The following is a 22,237-nucleotide window of genomic DNA, read 5'->3' as shown; positions in this document are numbered from 1 at the left end:
GTATTTGTACAGTTCTACAGATTGTATTATATCTACTGCCACTTGGCTGTTACTGCAACAGTAATTGTACAGTTCTACTGATTGTATTATATTTACTGCTACTTGATTGTGTTGTACTACTGATTGTGTTGTGCCACTGTGGAGTTTTCTCCCTGGGTCTTCAATATGTACAGAACCTTGCATTGTACTGTCTCTTGCTGCTGTAAATAATTTGATTGTACAAATCTTTGCTGTTACTGTGTTTTCATTTGATATTTATATTACTGTGGAGCTTTTCTCCTAGGGTCTCCACTGAAAATGGGCTGCTGGCTCAATCGGGCATACCCAGTCAATAAATGTAATAAATAAATAAGAACTAGTTTTGCCACTGAGCACTCTATTCAACCATAGCCTAAGTACAGGCTTCATTCCAGCAGAGTAGAGAATTGCCATTGTCATCCCTGTGCACAAAGGTGGTGCCACTACTGACCCTGGAAACCACCATCCCATTAGCTTGACAGGTCTGATCTGTAAGGTCATAGAATGTATTATTATGGACCTCATAAACAAGGACATAGGCAATCTCCAAGCACTTGACCCCACCTAGTTCGGATTCGTCAAGGGCAGATCTTGCCTGTTGAACCTGGTTGACTTTTTTGAGACTGTCACCAAGGCACTGGATGAGGAAAAGTCAGTACATACAGTTTACCTTGACTTAGCCAAAGCCTTTGACACAATCCCCCATTCAGGCATCATCAAAAAGCTAACAGAACTTGGCATAAATCCCTATCTCATCAGGTGGGTGGCCAACTGGCTCACTGATAGGACCCACAAGGTCAAAATAGGTGCCACCACCTCCGACAGCAGACCTGTCACTAATGGTGTCTCCCCAGGGATCTGTCCTGGGACCCCTATTGTTTGGCATCTACTTCTCAGAGCTCCAGGCAAAGACAAAAGGCCTATGGCTGACCAAGTTTATGGACAACTGTAGGTTGGGTGCTGTCATTGACTCTCCAAATGATGTTAACATACTTCAAGAGGGTCTCACAGCAACAAATGACTGGTGCCAAAGTCATGGCCTTAAGTTAAATGCAAAAAAATATATTATCATACCATTCGGCAAAAACACAGCCCCTACTGATTACCACATCAGCAGCAACCCCCTAAGCACACAACCTGTGGTGAAAGACCTGGGTACACAAGTTGACAACAATCTCACATTTGACCATCATGTAGCGACAGTGGTCAGAAAACCCTTTTACTCAGTTCATCTCATAAGTAAAGGGATTGCATCCAGAAAAAAAGGAGGTTATTACCTCTCTGTACTCCTCACTCATTAGGCCAATAATTGAGTACAATGCCCCATTTGGTATGTACCTCTCTAAGCACCTGCACCAACTGGAAAGGCCACAGAAATACCTCACAAAGAGAATCCATAGCCTCCAACACCTGTCCTATGTGGACAGGCTCAAATCACTATCACTCTGCTCTGTATCATCCAGATTGCTCAGAGGTTTTTGTCTCCCAAAGGCTATCCCGTCTCTGGAATAGACTTCCCATACACATCAAACAAAGTACATGACTGACCCTCTTCAAGTGCAACCTTGATGAGTGGATGGGCAACCACAAATTTGTCCCAGGGGTTCCACCTGTGTCCCCTACTGACAGGCGTGACAGGTGCTGATTGAGGTTTCTCTTTTGGAGATAAGCTCTTGGCTAGGCTTGTAAGGGCCCCAGAGCCATTAGCCTAATAATCTCCTATGATCCTATGAAGTCACCAATGTCTGCACACCTGCACTTTAAAAAAAGAAACTTTTTGGTAAAGATTAGATGTAATAGTACTTGTAGTCGTAGTAGTAGTAATAGTAGTACTAATTGATGGCTCTGATAGCTGTGAATTCTTACACCTAAAGCAAACCTTTTCACTAACAAACCTGATGGAAATGTCCCTGCTGTACATCTGGCAGGTAGAGCATCGTGTAAGGAACCCCAAGCTGACATGGTCCCCAAGGCAAAATTCATCCATTTTGCTCATAGTAATAACTGCCAGCAATAAAAAGTCTAATATTAGAAAAGTTAAATCTTACTAGGTGAAGGTAGGGTGATTACTCAGCTTTACTGCCTAACCTTCAACGTGTCTGTTCACCTAACATCCACTCAAGGGAAGGAAGCAAGTTGAGTCATGCTCTCTAGAGTCTGATTAGCTATCTACTCCCCATATTACTCTTTGGTGCCTCAGGAAACCTCCATTCCCCTTGTAGCCACACAAAAACAAAAATAACCAATGTCTCTCCTTTGTCCTTAGATGGACTAGTGGCATAAATAAAAGTAAGAAAGATTCTTTCTATGGCACATACTGTACCTGTGGATCTGGTTCCTACTACTTGCTGGCAAAGACAGGACATACCATCTGCTTCAGTGAAGTGAGTTAGGCTCCCAAGATCCTGATTAGCTATTGACTCCCCAAGCTACTACTCAGTACACCAGAAAGTCTCCATTCCCCTCACAGCAGCCACACAAACACAAAATAAAAACAACTAATGTCTGCTATTAGTTCTTAGAATGACTAAAGGTAGAACATAAATAAAAGTTAGAAATATTCTTTCTATGACATATCCCTGTACCTCTGGTTGCTATCACTTGCTGACATAAATACAATCAGAAATGCAAAGGAATAGCTGACCCCCAGCATGACCCCCAGCATGACAGCAGAAGATTGTCTTCACTTCTTTGTTACAAAAACAGGTCAATTAACTAGAATACAGCATTCAGAAACAGTTAAAAGTAGTCCAGAATTTCAAAAGTCACTATCATTTATGAGGGCAAGAACAAGGAGCATCAGGGTCATTTTGACAACACAGGCACAGGTATGGGGTATAGGGAATGTTGTGTGTGTGTGTGTGTGTGTGTGTGTGTGTGTGTGTGTGTGTGTGTGTGTGTGTGTGTGTGTGTGTGTGTGTGTGTGTGTGTGTGTGTGTGTGTGTGTGTGTGTGTGTGTGTTTGTTAATGAATGACACAACGCATCACTTGCCAATGTTAACTATTGCAGGAAAGTGCTGATTCGTACTCATGATAGTTAATGGCAATTTAAAGATATGCAAATTAGCTGATAATGAGATTTTTTTCCTCATTGCTGCTTATTGTGTCTCTGACTATGCTAGTACCACATTGTGTAAACATGGCCTTTTAATGCAGCCCTTAATGTGATGTCCATTCTGAATCCTTAGTGTCAAAAATATGAATAACAGTATAAGACATTAATCTGAATGCTGTCAGTTCTTCAGCTTTACTTTCAAGGGCACACCAATACAAAGGAAAATAGACACATGGTGTACAGATGCATAACTCTCAACTGCCCAGATTTTCACAGAAAGTCCATATTTTTGCCTCATATTTTTAGTCTGCTCCTCATAAAAATTTAATATAGTTTAGCAGTACATAATTGTTCTTTCAGGACCCCCAGGTGGATTACATGTGAAGTCCTCACTGCTTTCACTTCTATAACCTTGCGTGGCAGTCAGGTCAAGGTAGTGACTCCTTCCACAGTTCTGACCTGAAAACAGCATTTCTCATGGAAACACATCTGTCTGGCTCAGTGATGGCAAACCTATGACATGTGTCAAAGGTGACTCGCCTCATTTTGGATGACATGCCAGTGATCACCAGCACCCGAGTTACCAAAGACACTGCTTTTACATTCGTTGCCATGTGAAGTGCATAGAATTATTTTGTGCCAGGAGACAGTTCAACAACACTGCTGCAGAGGTAAGGAAGTTATTGACCTCAGACTTTTTCAGTATACTGTCGACAGAGTCTGCAAAGCACAGTTCTAACATTGTTTTTCTCTTTGTGGTTACACTTCTGCAAAGGGCAAATAGTCTGCATTTCTAAGCGTCTGATGTTTTACGTTACTCTCAACTGTCCCTCTTAATCCCTTCTAAAAGTGGCGACCTTTTAATCTTAATAGTGGCAATAACTAGATTTATAGACTTATTTTACTTCAGAAAATGTATATTAATTTATGTTTGTTTTTTTCTGTCAGTGTCTAGTAGTTTAAACGTGTCCATGTCCCTTATTTCTAGATTTGTCCCTGATTCTGTTGAGATTTATCCCTGATATATTGGGAGCTATGCTGTTTTATTTATTTTTATTTATGTATTTTACTTATTTTGATTTTTTTAATTTGTTTTTGTTTGGGGGACACACACCAGCAGAATCAAATTAGGCATTTTCAGAATTGTTGCTACACCGAGCCAAAAAGGTTCACCATCACTGGTCTAGTTTTATCACATGTCCCCTGTGTTGTACTGTTTATCCATGTTGTAAAAGAACCCTTTCACACCTGACACTCTGTTAACAGTTACTTGTAGGCCTTTATTATGTTCCTTTCATAGGTTCATAGGTTCATAGGTGTGTACTAGGCTAATGGCCCTGGAGCCTTTACAAGCCTAGCCCAAAGGATCATGCCACCCAACCTTAGTTCCTAGTGCCTCTGTCGAGTAGAGCCACTGGAGTGATCCCCGGCTTGAATTTTCTATTTCCCATCCACTCATCAAGATTTCTCTTGAAGAGGGCCAGTGAGGTGCTCTGCTTGACATGTATGGAAAATCTATTCCATAGCATGGGCAATCTCTGGGTTATGAACCTATCCCTCCAGTATGTTCTGTTGATTGTGGTAATAAGTTTGAGGTCTCTGGAGCATGTGGTGTGGAGGGATTGGGACTTCTTTAGATGTAGCATTTCTAACAGAGCTGGCTCAGACATGGCTTTGTAAGTCAAGCAGAGATCACCTCTAAGCAGGCGATATGAGACAGAGAATAGTTGGAGTTTTTTGAGTCTGTCCATATAGGACAAGTGTTTAAGGCCTAGGATCTGCTTTGTGAGGTACTTTTGAGGCCTCTCCAGTTGTTGCAGGTGTCTAGTGAGGTACATGCCAAATGGGGCATTGTACTCGATGAGTGACCTAATGAGGGAAGAGTACAGGGAGACAATTACCTCTTTCTTCCTGGCTGTAAAACCCTTAGTAATGAGATGTGCCACATAGAAGGACTTTCTGACCACAGTGGCAATGTGGTGGTCAAAAGAGAGGTTGCTGTCAACCTGTGTTCCCAGATCTCGTATAATGCCTTGTATGTTCAGTGGACGACCATCAATGTGATAATTCAAGGGAACCGGGTTTTTCCCAAAGGGGATTTTCTTTCTTCACCATGGTTGTATTCACATTGTCCATGTTTTTTTTTTTTTCTGTAATCAGAAGGTAACATGCTCTACAGGATACATGGCAGCACCTATCTGCTAAACAGATGATCCAAAGTAGGATGACTAACTGAGCAGTGGATTCTGAAAGAGTGGCTTATTCAAAGCGACTCGTTAAAAGCCCTGGCTTGTTACTGGTGAAACATATACTAATAATGTGTTAGACAACCAGTGAGAGTAACTTAGCAATATTAGGAAGGAAAAAATGTTTTTGAAGTTTGGAGGTTTATACTTGACCTACTTACTAGACTACAATTTCAAAAAAAGTAAAATAGAATCCAGCTTCTGTCATTTATTTGCCTTACCTGATTGCCTGCTGGACTTTCTTTGTTCTAACTCTTTCTGAGTATACAGGGTACCACATCGTCTGTGAGTCAAGGAAGTCATCAGCGCTAGGAATTTCCCTAGAAAAGTGTCAAAATGTTAAGATAAATAACAATACAACAATAATGGTTCTGGCAAAATATACACTTTCATTACTTATCAAAGCAAAGAGGTGTTGTGAAGGAGTTAGAATTCTAGAATGTTACACTGAAAACTTCAGAGTAAGCATTTAGTATTTGACATTTCAGTGGCAGGTGTCCCTTGAACAAAATGGTCACACTGGAAGTCTGATAATTTTTTGTTAGCTACCCTTCATTAGCATTTGGGTGGAATCATCCACTTACATAGGGAAGGAGTAGGGCAACTTGTTTTTTTTTTCTTTCCAAGAGGTGATTTAAAAAGCTCCATTTGCTTATTATTACTTTATAAACATACTTCAAACTTACTTAAAACATTTTAATTGACCTAATAAACATTAGATATTCATTCGAGCAGAATGTATGGAATACTATGTATATAAATTCAAAGTATGTAAGACCATGGCAAAGTAAGTCCTTTAAACTGTACACCACATATTCAAGTAACCTACCTGGAGAAATTATGAACAGCAACCATAATAAGTTAAAACATTATTTCTTCTGGGAGTCAGAAACCTCGACACATAGTTAGATGCAGGGCGCTGTCCCCTTTCATTTTCAGCTCATTGCATTCAACACTGTGGTAGCTCTAACTTGGAGAAATGACAATTCCTTATCCAAGTACCCCCATATACATAGACAGAAACCCTATTCCCTGAAGAAGCAGCCATCTGTAACACATCATTGCTCCATAGTTAAAACTTTTTACACAAAAATGTCTTCAAAAACCAAATACAAAAAAGAAACTATCTAAAATGTACTGTTTTCAACTTACTATTCACTTCATTCAATTACACATACTTTGCTTCATGCAAATTACTGTTGCAAATACTTCCTTGACTTTTTATCCTGGTTAATATAATATAATCTATTTTTTCCTATACACTTTTTCCATCCATGCTTGCTAATCACTGAGTCTGCCCCTGTCATTCCAGTCCATTAATTACAGATCTTGGTATTTCTTAATGAGGACGACAGTTGACCAGAACAGCCATTATCCAGGAAGCCATGGAGAACATTTCTGCCCTTGTTGTCATCTTGGCAATGAAGTCATTTATGTTATAGCCCAAATCCTGCCCCTGATGGCTGATGTGAGTACCTACATCACCATGGAGCTTCCATATACACACACCTATGAACGTTACCACCACTGGACTGGGTTGTTAAACCTACATCCCCTAGTGCTCAGCTATTGGTTTTATGCACACTTCTACAGGCCAAGAACAGTCACCTTCTCCCAGGATGGATGAGCCAGTGTAAACTACACAAGTTGAGCTCCGGTAATCTAGACTGTAGCTAGCATTTCCTCCCTCTTTGTCACAGAGTTACACTTATTGAAACTAAAAACTTTCCTAACATTTAAGCAGGAAAACAAACAATTACACAAAACAAGAAGAAGAGGAAAGCAGGAGAAAGAAGAAATAAAGAAATGAGTTTAGCAATCAGCACAAAGGATAAACAAAACACATAAAATGTACAAAAACAGTCAGACAGTACATTAAACAGAACAAACATGCATGATGGGGAGGCTAAATCTGATATCTGTGTCATCATAGAAGAAGATTGTATACTCAAGTTTTACAAAATATTACATGAGTGTGGTAACAGATGATCTCTGGGATGGGAATAGGCCAACAGTAGTAGGTTTAAGCAGTGGGACACCAACCAATAAGTAATATAGTAGAGACTGTAGAACATATACTGAGAGAAATAAAGATTTATAAAACTCTAGATCCAAAATAAAAAATTGGAAGTAGACAACTAAATGATGAAGATAATCTGTCAATAGCCATTTTAAGTTATTTATTTCAAAAATCTCAACAGAATGGTACCTTCCCAAAACTGGATGTCATTGGAAATCTTTTCCATCTCTAAAGGAATGGAAGCTATAGATAAATCAGTCTTTTGCAGGAGAAAGAATTGGAAAGTGGGATCAGCCTGATTATCAACAACATGTATACTATGTGGTTGCATCTGGAGTTACAAATGTATTATCTGGGAAAACATCTTGCAAGCTGTTGACTGTGGCATGCAGATAGACACACTCATTCAAGATTTTATCAGGGCATTTGACAAGATAAATTATACAGTTTGCTAGAAAGGTTGATCAAATGGGAGATAAATCCACATATAGTGAAGTGGATAATAACTTGACTTTCAGGGAAGAAAGGATGGAAAAACTGAATGACCAACAGACTCACTTATGAACTTGGGAGTATATTAAGCAACAATGATTAGACCATGCCTCTTGAAATAGTACACAAGTGACATGATAACAACAGATAAAATATGGAACACCCAACTTGATTATGACTCATGGCTGTATTTGTGCACAGTCTGAGACATAGAGATTATGCAGTAAGGTAAAACACTTTAATAACTCTGATCCACTGTATGAATCTGAAAAGACTATACGTGAACATGTAAAAATCTACTACAATGAAGCTTAGAAAGACAGAATAAAAGGCATGAAAGGATGGTGAGGTGTTAACAATATCCATATTCAGAGATGAGCATTACAGTGTACTTTTAAATGTTAGGAATTGAGAGTCCAAATTAAGCCAGGAATGATTAGGCAAAAAAAGGAGGAAAGCTTTGTTTAGGGAAAGGATTGGGAGGTTTTGAAGTAATTTGCAAGACAGGCCCCAATGCATACTAAGTTTGACAATATTTGAGTGGTGCTTGGACAAATACACGAATAAAGAGATTAATAATTATGGGTGATGATGGACTAAAGGAGATAATGTTCCCTGTTTCAAAATTATTTTGTAATATATTATATTATGTAATATTATGTGATACCATGTACAGTATGTCCTTAAAGAATCCCTGATTAAAACTGTTGAAGAATTAGTTTACAGGATGGACTGGAGCATATGTGAAGAAGGTATTAGGATACAACCTAGCACACATAATATGACTGCAATTATTACTAAAGTAATGAATTTACTCATTAAAATAAATGGAAATGTTCACTGTATCACAAAACAAGCAAACTTTACTTTCCTGCTCTCATATCAGAGATTAGATTAAAAAATGTCCACAGAGTGCACACTTGAAATACTTATGTATTTTCAGAACCAAACAAGGACACGCAAACTGGTACTGTACTATTCACAAAAATTACAGTTGTATAAGTTGAACTGACTGTAACAGTAGATGTTTGTAATAATCACTGCTCCACTAGCCTTAAGTATATGTGTTATATCCTACCAATGTTATAACGGCTGGCCTGTTTCCAAAGCTTCAGGGCACCTTCCACATACCCAAACTATCAAGCTGCTCAAGCTGAGCTGACTAAAAAACAACTTTGGGTGTGAACCTCTTCAGAGCTTTCCTGCCAACAGAGAAAGGGAGGTGGAGCCCTGAAAGGACAATGCTAGGAATGGAAAAAAATAAAAAAATAAATGTCCACACCCTGACATAAAATGTACACCAAAAAAACAAAGGAAATGGAGGGAGGGAGCAACCACTGCAGTGATCTTTCAAACATCTATGGTTATAGTAAGTTCATCTTACACAACTGTAATATGTTCACCATACTGATCACTACTGCAGTACCCTTAGCTACAAGAGTAGATTACTTTAGCTAATTACATTTGGGAGGTGGAAGGAGACTGGTCCAGGAGAAATGGAGAATAGTCCTAACAAAGCTTGACCTGGAACTAGAGAGGGAATCAAGTCATAGTGCTTTGCAAAAATATGTACAGAAGGCCAAGTAGCAGCTTCTAGAATCTTCTAGAATCCAACCCTTTCCAAATAGCCAGAGATGATGCTAAAGCCCTGGTAGAGTGGACCTTGACCCTGCCTGCAATAGTTCTTTTATGGGGAGTATAACAAAAGGTAATAGCCTTAGACAATCATTTGGAAATAGTCTGTTTTTACGCAGGTTATACCTTTTTCTTACCTTCACAAGAAATGAACAATTGTCTGAAGATTTTTAGTTCTGTCAAGATAGCACCCAAGTCACGTGTGGACATCCAAGATATGGAGTATCCTTCAGCTCTCATTTTTAGGTTCAGGAAAGAAAACAGGGACATGAAGAGTTTGGCTTAAAGTAAACTTGGATACCACTTTAGACATATATGAAGGATTATTTCTCAAAGAAACCCTCTTCCTATGGAAAACAAGTCAGGGCTTACTCACCAAAAGAGCTTGCAACTCAGATACCCTTCTTGCAATGGTCAAAGCGATTAGCAAAATTGTTTTCCATGTTAAGAAACTCAAATCAGCTAGATTAGCTGGTTCAAATAGAGCAGGTGTTGGCTTCTCTAACACAAAAGTAAGATCCCAAGGAGAAGCTACTGGTTTTCTTAGAGGACTCTTATACAAAACCCCTTTCAAAAACATTTTGACATGATACTGCATTAAAAGAGGAGGATCCATGGGCAAACATGCTGAAACAGCCAATAAATTAACCTTGACAGAGGAACAAGAAAGACCATATGATAGTAACTTACACAAATATTGTAAATCACTGAACAACTAGCCCTGAATTGGTGCTGGTTATGTTGTTAGCACCAACTAGAAAACCCTTTCTATTTGCTAATATATGATTTTCTAGCAGCAGGTTTTCTTGCCTACCTTAGTACCTGCTGTAAATCCTCAGTAAACAGGTGCCTAAAGGAATTAAGACTATCACCCAGGCAGTCAATTGAAGACGATTGATGTTGGGGTGCATCAAACACCCTTGTTCCTATGTGAGTCGATCCAGTATGTGAGTAAGCTTGTGGTAATTGGCCCTGGCCATTTCCTAACGAAGGAATATCCATAATTGCCTGGATCAGAAGGGAGTCATCATAATGATCTTAGGGGATTCATTCTGAATCTTCAGAAGTACCCTAAATATTAGTGGAAAGAGTGGAAAAGCATATAGGAACATTCCTGTCCAAGGAAAAGAAAAGAAAAAGCCTTCTTATATGAATTCCTGTAACAGAATCTTGCTAGTTAATTGCTCAGGCAGGAGGCAAAGAGATCTACTTGACGAACTTCTCACAGATGGATCATATATTGGAAGGCCCACTGATCTAGTTTCCATTTGTGAGGGTCTGCCCTGGTCCTGCTCAGCTTCTCTGCCATGCACATTTGCTCTAACAGAATGTAGGATGCCTATAGAGTGAGATTGTGCTGTGAGCTATATCCCAAGATAACATGGCTAGTCTGCAAAGGGGGTAAGAGCTGGTTCCCCCTTGCTTGTTGATGTACCACAATTGTGGTATTGTCTGTAACCACTTCAAGAGGTCCATGGGACCAAAGATGGCTCAGAGAGTTGGGTACCTTGATCAGGGGAAAGTATCTCCTTGATATTTATGTGCTTGCATCTGTCCTTGGTGTCCCACACCCTCTGCAATTTTATCCTTCCTGAAACTGCCCCCCAAGCAAAGTCCAAAGCATCTGTTGTGACTGACTGCTTTGGAGCAGGGATGGAGAAGGGGAGACCTGGATTTAAGGAAATCTGTTGTCTCCACCAAAACATTTCTCTTCTGGAAATCCCACGTGCAGGGATTTGAAAAGATAAAAGGTGTTGATGCTAGGACCAAAGAGATTTCAGGCACCTCTGTATCTTTCTCATATGGAGTAAATTGGGAATCTTAGATCTTCCACACAGGAGTTTCATCATTGTTTGTTGTTGGACCCAGTAAATTGACATACTGAGTTTGTGAGACTTTGAGGGATACCACAGAAACTGTTTGTTTCTCATACGGAGTCTGGGTATCTTGAGAATCATAGATGCCATGAGAACCAAAATTCTGAGGTATTCCCTTGCAGCGACCAAAGTCTGTGTGGAGAACTTAAGAAATAGATCTAAATAAAGATCTATTTTTTCCTGTAGAAGAAAACCTCTTTGAACTAAGGCATCTGGTTGACATCCCAGGAATACAACCCCGTGTGAGGGAGTCAAGAAAGACTTTTGAATATTCTCTTGGAATCATAGCTTGTAAAAGAGATCTCTCACCCAAGAAAGTGAGAGAGAGTAAGAGAGAAAGATTCCTGACATTTTGAAAAAGTCTCTGCAAAGATAAACAAGTAATCTATACATGGAAACATGTGGATACCATGTAGCCTACAATGAGCTATAACTGGAGCTAGATACTTTATGAACTCCCTAGCTGCAGTGGATAGCCCAAAGGGTAAGGTGAAAAACTGACAACTGGATTCAGACACACAAAACCTTAAGAAATGGTTGGAAGAATAGGAATGTGATGATAAGCATCTTTTAAGTCTAGTGTTACCAGGAAGGAGGAAGAAGAGGCAACAGATTGTGAAGTGCCAACCTTTTGAATTTGGGCACTATCACAAATAGGTTTAGGAAAGAAAGATACAGAACTGGTCTCTAAAAATGTTCTTTCTTTGGCACTAGGAACAAACTTGAATAAGAACCTTTGCCCACCTGGAAAGACGGAAATGTTCTATCAATCCTTGGGACAGCATTTGATGAAGAACTGGTAGAAACAAAGGAGTCTGATCTGGAGGAAGATGAATAACCTCTTGAAAAGCAGGAATTTCCTCCCATTCCCATCTGTAACCGTGGTGAATGATTTTTCTGGACCCATTTGACTGAAGCAATCTGTTGCCAAAGACACAGCAAAAGGGTTCTGAAAAGAAGTCTCAAACCTCCCAAAACCAGAGACAATTCAGCAAGCATGAATGACTATTCAAGAGACCTTGTGACCCCCCTCCCATCAGGTCCCTTGAAAAGTCATTCGGGCTTGTTGAATTGTCTCTGGTTTTGGGAGGTTAGAGACTTCTTTTTGGAACCCTTTTGCAGTTTTTTTCTTAAAATCTGTTTTTGAATTTTGAATTTTGCTGAGAATGTTTATTCATTTTTTGTTTGTTTTGTTTTATTTTCCAAAAATGGCTAAGGAGATTAAAATCCCTTGGACAATTTGAAAAAGGAGGGGTGAAAATTCCTAGAGATTCCCTGGATCAGACTGCCCTTTTCATCACACTTTTTGATCATCTCTACAGCAAGAGAACCAAACACTAAATCTCTGTCCAGGTGCGAATTTAAAATTTTTTTTAACATCATCTGGGATGTTCTGAGCATGCAGCCATGCAAATATCAAAATAGTACCAGTAGCCATAGCCCTGGAATAAGCATCAACAGAGTCATATACACACTGCAAGTAATGAAAAAAACTAAGTTATTTAAAGCAGGTTTTTTCCTCACAAGAAAAAACTGCAGACAACACAACAGGGAAACCTTCCCTGTTCTCTCTCCCAGGGCATCTCCAACTTTACTCCTGTCTTACCCTCAACCTTCCCTCAGAAACTATATCATCAAATATAACTCCCCCTACTATCACTACGGAAAAGATCCTTAATGCTCTCTCTAAGACCAAGAGCACTGGATCAGTGGGCCAAGACAATATCCCAAGATGCCTTCTAAATAGCATGAAGCATGCCCTATCAGGGCCTCTGGAATTACTTTTTAACTTATAAGTTCATAGGTTCATACTAGGCTATCTGCCCGAGGGCATTTACAAGCCTAGCCCATCGTTTTGTGGTGCGCCACGCCACCCTTTAGTATGGGGAACTATACCCATTATTTTGCTGTGCCTCTGTCGAGCAGTGACACTGAGGTAATCCCTGGGGTATATCTGCGATCTCCCATCCATTGGTCAAGATTTCTCTTGAACAAGGCCAGCGAGGTGCTCTGCCTCACATGTACCGGGATTTTGTTCCACAGCATAGGGAGTCTTTGGGTGATGAATCTATTTTTGAGGTGAAGCATATTCATCAAATCTTGTTAGCTTCCAAACAGGTTTCATGACTCACGAATGGAGAAAGACAACAGTCATCCCTCTGCATAAATGAGGGCCATCTACAGACCCTGGAAACTACAGACACATAAGTCTCACTAGTCTTATATGTAAAACCACGGTAAGAATTATCATGGAGATGATCAATAGAGATATAGTAAACCTCCAGACACTGGACCCAACCCAGTTTGGTTTCGTCAAGGGCAGAGCATGCCTACTCAACCTGGTGGACTTCTTTGAGAAGGTCACCAAAGCAATGGATGAGGGCAAAATTGTTCACATTGCCTACCTTGACCTGGCCAAGGCATTTAACGCAATACTCCACAGGGCATTATTGACAAACTCAGGAGTTTAGGTACAAACCCGTACATCACCCAATGGATAGCCAACTGGCTCATGAACAGGACCCAGGAAGTTAGAATTGGGGAGTCCGCCTCTACAAAGAGACCAGTCACAAGTGGAGTGCCTCAGGTATCACTCCTTGGACCTCTCCTTTTTGGCATTTATTTCTTAGAAGTCAAGGCCAATGTCATTGGTCTCTGGCTGACTAAATTTGCAGATGATTGCAAATTTGGTGTTGTCATTAAATCTCACAGTGACACAAATGTTATCTAGGAGGGGCTGGCACAGACAAATAACTCGTGTCAGAGCCATGGGCTAAAACTAAATGCCAAGAAATGCATAATAGTATCCTTTGGGAAGTCATCCATCCCTGGTAACTATCATACTGACAGCACACCCCTTAGAGGTGACCCAGTACTCAGGGACTTAGGGGCACACATAGATAGTAATCTTAATATTAAAGTTTCTTGGACTTTTCCTCCTCTCTGTGGTTGTATTTTTACTTATTTTTGCTTTGTGGAGTTATTTATAGATAGTAATCTAGCCTTTGATCATCATGTGTCTACAGTGGTGAGGAAATCGTTCTATACTGCGCAACTTATAAACAAAGGTATGGCATCTAAGTCCAAGGAAGTCATTGTTCCACTGTATTTGGCATTCATCAAACCTATTATTGAGTACAATGCCCCCTTTGGAATGTACCTAACCAGGCATATCCAGCAATTGGAATGTTCACAGAGGTTTCTCAATAAAAGAATGCAGGGTGTAAGTAAAATGTCCTATGCAGACTGCGTCAAGGCCCTATCCCTGTATTCTGCCTTCTACAAGCTTCTGAGGGGAGATCTATGCCTGGCATACAGGGCATTGTTAAACCCCACTCTGCTAGACCTCCTGCATATCCAAACAATCCTTGCCTGTGATATAAATAGGACCTGCTGGAGAGATAGGTATGTATCCCAAAGATACCCCATCTATGGAACAGGTTCCCCATCCATGTGAAGCAGAGTTCCTCCCTAACCCAATTCAAGTGCAACTTGGGCAATTGGATGGGAAACCAGAAATCCATCCCTGGTTTGGTATCTGTGTCTCTAATGGACACAGGTAACCTGTAAATGCTTCATCTCCCAAACTCCTGCTTACACTTATCAAGGGTATCCGAACTTGTCAGAGATTTGGGATGCATGGCTAGACTTAAAAAGGCCCTTGTGGTCATTAGTCTAGTAAACACCTATGAACCTATAAAACATGCCTCATACTTTCATAATTAGTCAGAACAAACTTTAACATATTAGCCTGACAATTCAAAATTCTGAAAATCAAAGTTGTAGAAACATACAATTTTTCCCATACCTATTAATAATTTTCTCACCCTTATCAGAAAGAGTAGGATTGGAATTGTCTAGATGCTTAGCAGCAGTGGGATCAGCTATAGCTATAGCTGCTGGGACAGGTTTGGAAATAATGTATAAATATTTAAAAGGCTGAGAAACTTTATACATTCTATCTGCCATTTTAGAGGCAGTTGGCTAACTATCGGGAAAAGTGTGAGCAGTAACACACATTCTCTAAAGCAGAGAGAACAGGAGAAATGGGTTTAGGTTCTGGAAAAATCTTTTGTAACAACTCATAATATTTTCCGAGGCACTAAGAAACTTAAGTGTTCTCCCACTGAAAACACTGGCACATTCTAGTAATAGTCATAGAGAAAGAAAAACCACCAAAGGGAGAATCAGAAACTGAGCTCTCTTGAGTCTGAATAAGATGTCTGAGGAAAAAAAAAACCCTAGATTTTCCTGTTCAAATTCAGAATGTTGAATTTCTTCAGGAAAAATGGTATCCCACTTTCTTTAACCAGCAACAACTTCACAAGAAGAATCAATAGCCTGAATTAAACCCTGTGCCAGCCCCAGTAAATTACTCCAATCCAAAGAAATTTGAGGAGGAGTAGATACATGTTTGGTTTTCTGTTTCTTTTTAACAGGAAGAAAGGAGCCAACTGTGTTACTAATGGCAGTAGCTTCCCCAGGGATGGGTACATCATTCTGACACAGCACGGACACCTTCCCTGTTCTGTTTCACAGGACTGACAAAAGTGGCTCTCCTTTGTCCACTGAGTTGACCGTAACAGCCTCAGAAGTCATGGCTAACCCCAGGTCCATAGTGGCTGTAGTGCTACACCAGAGGGATCCAGGTGAAAAAATGAGTGGTTGGAGGTACAACAAATGGCCACAGCAGAGTCACCCACCTGTGGCTGAGGCAAACCGCTAGGCTGCTGTGGTGGCAAAGGCTGTTTGCTTAGTTTTTTTTTCTTTTTGTGGCTGGAAGAAGGACTGATCATGGGACCTGTAGTCCATTATATGGTCAAGCTGAAAATGGTACCACTTTTCCAGGGAACACAAGCAGCAAATGCCAGTAAACACTAACAGCCTACAACATTTAATTTTTTGACAGAAAACACTTTAAAACACTGTGCCAGCCCCACAAAGGAAAATAAACACAATTTCTCCACAGAAATGTTTTTTTAGTTCCTTTACTCCACTTTTAAACTGACAGGAAAAAATTAGTGCTCCTCTTAAAAGTATGACATAGTCTTGTGACAGTCCATTAAAACACAGCACTCCTAGCTTTAAAATAACTTTCATAAGGAAGGAAATGATAAAACAGCAACACAAATAAGAAAATGGAAGTTTTTTTCCCCAAAGAGAACTTATCTGCATAGCTGAGGAACAGCACAAGCTGACCGTCAATTCTCAAAAGCCTTAGAGGCTCATACTCTTGGATGGCAGTAAAGCTCTGAAGGGCTTTTACATCCAAACTTGTCTTTTAGTCAGTTCAGCATGAGCTGCCTGACAGTTTGGATACATGGAAAATGCCCCGAAGCTTTGGAAGTTGGCCCACTGTTATATCCTTGGCAGGATACAATCCATAAATTTAAGGCTACTGCAGCAGTGATCAATACGATGAACACCATTAATTAATAATTCCCTTTCTTTTGATCACCATATGACAACAGTAGTGAGAAAATCCTTCTACTTAGTACAGCAAATTGACAAAGGAATATCATCCAGATCTAAAGACATCACAATTCCTTTATATGATTTGGCCAATTCTTGAGTACAATGAACATTTGGAATGAACTTCTCTAGAAAGACCCCAGTGGTTACTAAGGGGATCACAGACTTAAAGAGTCTGAGGTACCAAGAGAGGCTGGAAATACTGTCCATTTATTTAGTATCCTATCAGCTCTTGAGGAAAGATCTATGCTTTGCCTTGCATGCCATTTGAGATCCAGTTGTCTTCAATTTTCTGCATCTCCACGTCTAATAGTTCCACAAATATCAAAATCAGGGATGTAAGTTTTTATCAGCAGATAAATAAAATGTGACGAAGAGACAGAGTCATCATACTACCCCCCCCCCACACACACACACACACACAAACACACCTCTAGAACAGACCCTCTGCAGGTTAAGTAGTGTGACACACAATAATCCTTTAAATAAATTTTTGATGATTGGATGGGGACCCAGAAACTTACCCCAGGACTGACTGGCCTAGTCCTCCAGGAGAAAGGTGGTACTGCCCAAAGGTGGGTACTGGCAAGGCATAATTGGTCCTGAGATGTAATTGCTTTGAAATTCCTATTATTCCTATGAAAATGTGACAGATATATTATATATCACCTTCCATGATTATGGAATAATTTCCCCCTTTAAAACTGGAACAAGTCAGTCATTAATTTCTTTCAAAAATAATCTAATTATAGTTGAAATAGAAACTATAACCATGGGGTTGTGACAATCAAGCTTCCAGAAGACCAGTTGGTCCCAACCTTAAAAATCAAGCCTTTGAATCTATGTTTATAGTAAATGTGATTTCCTTGCTTAGGAATACCTATTAGCTCACTATTACCCAAAACTTTTCAGAAGAAATATTCTTCAGGTCACAGTAACTGAGTTACCTTTAGGACAATGAGCAGCGTTATGCCAGTATACCTAATGACATGCATTTTCTATTTTTATGCATGTTTTATTTAATTAGGATGTAGGCACAGCTATTTTTGTTTTTGTTTTCTTTTGATCTTTTACAAAAATGCACTGCTATTGTTCTATATTTCAGCACTGTAGTACCCTAATTACTTGATTATTTTAGAATATTATCTTCTCTTTCCTTTACTTGGAATAACCAACTCAACTGAAATTAAAAAGGAAGTGATAAACTCATTAAGTTTAGGACCAAACTCTGAATGAATCTAAGCTTAAAGCAAGATAAGACAGTTATAGTTTTAATAAAGTAATATGCCAAGAAATAGTTGCATTACTATTATGTTTGAATATAACTGCATTCCAGTTTGGCGTGTTTTATGTTGTACCTATACAGTTTGTACTTTATTATTCAAAAGGCTATTTTCTGGGTCATTGCTGCAAGATATTAGCATGGAATATGTTTACCTATGTAGTTAACTCATTCCTTCCTATGGAACTCTGGGAGTTTGCACTGTTACTTCCAATGGGCAGAAAGTACAGTTGTGTACTCTTACCATAAATGTAGATGTTCGAGTGTGTTCACTGTTGCAGTCATGACTGTCGGGTTCTTCCTGCCAGCAGCAGCCCTCGATCGGCCAGAATCCCAAAGTCTGGATTGGGCGTCAGCTGAGGTCGCTTTTATCCTGACGTCAATGCGCCAGAAGTATAAAGACCTCAGCCGACGCCATTACCCCAGTTTTTCTTGCCCCAGATGTAAGGTGCCCAAAACCTCAGCAGCCAAAATACCTCATAACAGACAATACTCAAAGAAAAAACAAAAGAGGGGGTAGGAGGGAGGGTAACTCAGACTGCAACAGTGAACACACTCGAACATCTACATTTATGGTAAGAGTACACAACTGTACTATGTCCTTCATGGTTCACTGTTGCAGTCATGACTGTAGGGTTGAGTCCCAAAGCTAAGAAAGGGTGGCTGGAGGAGAAACAGAAGGAGCAGCTACAAAACCGGCCCTAGATTTAGAATAGAGAGGGAGATTGTAATGCTTAGAAAAAGTATGCTCAGAACTCCAAGTAGCAGCCTCTAAAATATCCTTGGTAGGAACCCCACAAAGAAAGGCTGCTGAAGCAGCAGTAGCCTGGGTAGAATGAGTCCTAGGAACTGGATTGCCATGAAAAGAGTAACAGAACTTGATGCAGTGGGCAATCCACTTAGAAATAATTTGCTTAGTGATTGCTTTCCCTAGAACAGTAGGAGCATAAGCGACAAACAATTGGTCAGATTTCCTGAATATCTTGGTCCTGTCCAGGAAAAATGAAGCTGCCTGTGCACGTCCAAAGAGTGCAAAAGACTTTCTTCCTCACTTTGAGGATTAGGATAAAAAGTAGGCAAATGAATAGTCTGATTCAAGACCACTGCCGAAATCGCCTTAGGCATAAAGGTGGGATTAGTCCTTAGGGGTACCCTGTCCTATGAAAAATAATGAAGGGTTCCACAGCCATGAGTGCTTGCAATTCCGAAATTCTTCCAGCAGAGGTTATAGCTAAAAGAAAAGCAGTTTTCCAAGACAAAAATTTTAAATCCGTGGAAGCTGCAGGTTCAAAAGGAGACAAGGTTAATTTTTCCAAAACATAGTTAAGATCCCAAGTGGGAACAGGTGCTCTTATAGGGGGCCGAACATTCTTAGCCCCTCTAAGAAATTGTTTAAGTAATGGATGAGAAAAAATCAGAGGATCCATATTGTAATGTGCAGAAATAGCAGAAGCATGAAGCTTAATAGATGAAAAAGATAGGCCCGTATGTAACAACTCTGCCAGATACTTTAAAATCAGTGGAATGTTCGGGACAGTAGAATCACCACCTTGGACTTGATACCAGGAGCAAAATCTTTTCCATTTACCTGCATAAGATTTCCTAGTGCTGGGCCGTCTAGCTTCAAGGATTACATCCATTACCTGTTTGGAAAGAGTAGAGGTGTTTACAGACCCTGGATCCGCCAGGCAGCTAGATTCAGAGTTTTGACATGACTGTGCAGGATCCGGCAGTCCTGTTGAGACAGTAGATGAGGGATTTGAGGCAGAATCCAGGGAGGCTCCTGAACTAGGTTCATCAGAGTGGAATACCAGAATTGTCGAGGCCAATTGGGAGCCAGTAAAATCATTTGCGGTCTGTCCTGTTTTATCTTCAGAAGTACCCGAGGTAGAAGAGGAAAAGGAGGAAAAGCATATACCGAGAAGTGTTTCCAACTGAATGAGAGGGCATCCACTTGCCATGCTAGTTTGTGGTAGGTCCTGGTGCAGAATGTTGGAAGTTGATGATTCTGAGGGGATGCAAAAAGATCTATGTCCAGACATCCCCATGCCTGTACTATCATCCTGAATATCCGCACATCCAACATCCATTCATGTGGATCCGAAAGTGTCCTGCTCAATGTGTCTGCCAGAGTGTTGTCTTTTCCTGGCAGGAATTGTGCCTGTAAGTGGACTCTGCAGGTCAGTGCAGTGTACCACAGAGCCATGGCTAACCTACACAGGGGGTAAGAGTGAGAGCACCCCTGCTTGTTTATGTACCACATCACTATAGTGTTGTCTGTCTTTATCAACAATTGCCCTGGAAAAAGAAAGTCCATGAAGGCTATCAGAGCATTCTGAACAGCGAGCATCTCCTTCAAATTTATGTGCAGGTGAATTTGCTCCTTTGTCCAAACACTCTGAAGACATCTCCCGTGCATGTGGGCTCCCCAGGCATAATCTGAAGTATCCGTTGTCAGAACTTGGTTGGTTGGTGGAGGACAAAAAGGCCTCCCCTTGTTCTGGAGACAGGCTTCGGCCCACCAAAGAAACTCTTGCTGTAGACAAGGCAAAATCATGATCACTGTTTCCAAACTGTGGTAATGCTGAGACCACACACTCTTGAGGTACCACTGTAGTTTCCTCATATGCAGTCTTGCATATGGTATTAGGAGAATGCAGGAAGCCATGTAACCTAAAGCCTGCAGAACCTTTCTTGCAGTCAGCTGTTTCATTGAAGCCAGGTGTTGGAAAGAAGAAGCCAGTTGCACTTTTTTGTCTGGTGTCAAGGAAGCCATTTGGGTTGTAGTACTCAGAAGAGCACCCCAGGAAAGTAATTTGTTGTGTGGGCACCAGATTTGACTTCTTTAGATTCACTGTGAATCCGAGGTACTGTAGAAGATGCTGCACAAAAGCTAGATGCTGAAGTAGAGTGTCTTTGTCATCCGCTTGAATAAGACAGTCGTCCAGATAATGGTATATTCAAATCCCCTGCTGTCTGCAAAATGCCATTACTGGTGCCAGGCACTTTGTAAAGACCCTGGGCACAGTAGATAAGCCAAAGGGCAGCACAGAGAACTGGTAATGCTTCGAGCCTGCTTTGAATCTCAGATACCTTCTGCACTCTCACCTTATAGGAATATGCAAGTAAGCTTCCTTTAAGTCCAGAGTCACCATCCAAGTGTTCTTGCCCAACATAGGCAGCAGCTGCTGCAGAGTGAGCATCTTATTTTTTTTATTATTTTATTTATGATTTGTTGACCGGGAAAGTCCGACTAGGTTCCACAGAGCCTGTTTTCAGCAGAGGCCCAGGGAGAAATGCTCCAGATCTTGAATTTTGGTACATCTAGGAAGGTGTTTAGTACAGAAAGGTCCAGAATTGGTCTCCACGAATTTTAACCAGGAAAAGTCTTGAATAAAAACCTTGCCCTATTTCTAAATTTGGTACCAATTCTATGGCCCTCATAGCTAAGAGGGACTGAACCTGCAGTTGTGCCTCTGCCCATTGGTGATTTGGCAGATCTGGCCAACCATTCAGTTTTGGCAAGGTGTGGAAATGAAATCTGTAACCTCTTGAGACTATGTCCAGAACCCATTTGTCCCGGGTTATGTGGCCCCAATTTTGATAAAAAAGAGAAATCTTTCCTCCCAAAGGTGCTTCCAGGAGAGGAGCCCCTGGAACCAGAAAGGGAGAGTCATAAAGACTGTTTCTGGTAGGGTTGAGACTTATCTTCACCTCCTTTGGAGAGGGGGCTGTCCACTGCCTATTCCTAAAAAGGGTTTGTGCCTGTCCCCTACCTCTGGAACACCTGAATCTGCTTCTCTGAGGCCTGTCTGAGCTTGGAAAGGACCAAGGTTTAGCTGGCCAGTGCCTGCTAAATCTAGGAGGTTGCGCCTGTAGAAAATCCTTAACCGTCTGCACAGATTTGGCTTTGTCCTCCATTTTCTTTAATACCTCTTCAGCTTTGGTCCCAAACAAAACATCGTGCTGCAAAGGGGCATCCAAAAGTTTGGCTTTAACCTGATCCGGCAAGCTTTGTTCCTTTAACCAAGCATGTCTTCTAATAACTGCGCCAGTTGTTGCAGCCCTACAAGAAGCTTCCAAAGAATCAAAACCACAATGCAGGGTATGTTTACCCACTTGTTCAACAGCATGCAATAA

At 40.6% G+C, this 22,237-nt stretch overlaps 1 protein-coding gene across 1 annotated transcript in view; it reads right to left on the bottom strand.

Annotated features, from left to right (window-relative positions):
- Positions 1-22,237, bottom strand: part of LOC122813409 — a 180,445-nt gene that overhangs the window by 59,808 nt on the left and 98,400 nt on the right. The window contains exon 4 of the mRNA XM_044085721.1: positions 5,541-5,639. Within this exon, the coding sequence (XP_043941656.1) occupies positions 5,541-5,639 (99 nt within the window). The remainder of the gene's footprint in view (positions 1-5,540; positions 5,640-22,237) is intronic.

The sequence above is a fragment of the Protopterus annectens genome, chromosome 1.part1, assembly GCF_019279795.1.
Source record: "Protopterus annectens isolate FY-2018-M chromosome 1.part1, PAN1.0, whole genome shotgun sequence".
Taxonomy (NCBI): domain Eukaryota; kingdom Metazoa; phylum Chordata; order Ceratodontiformes; family Protopteridae; genus Protopterus; species Protopterus annectens.
This window is presented reverse-complemented; position numbering and strand designations above follow the sequence as displayed.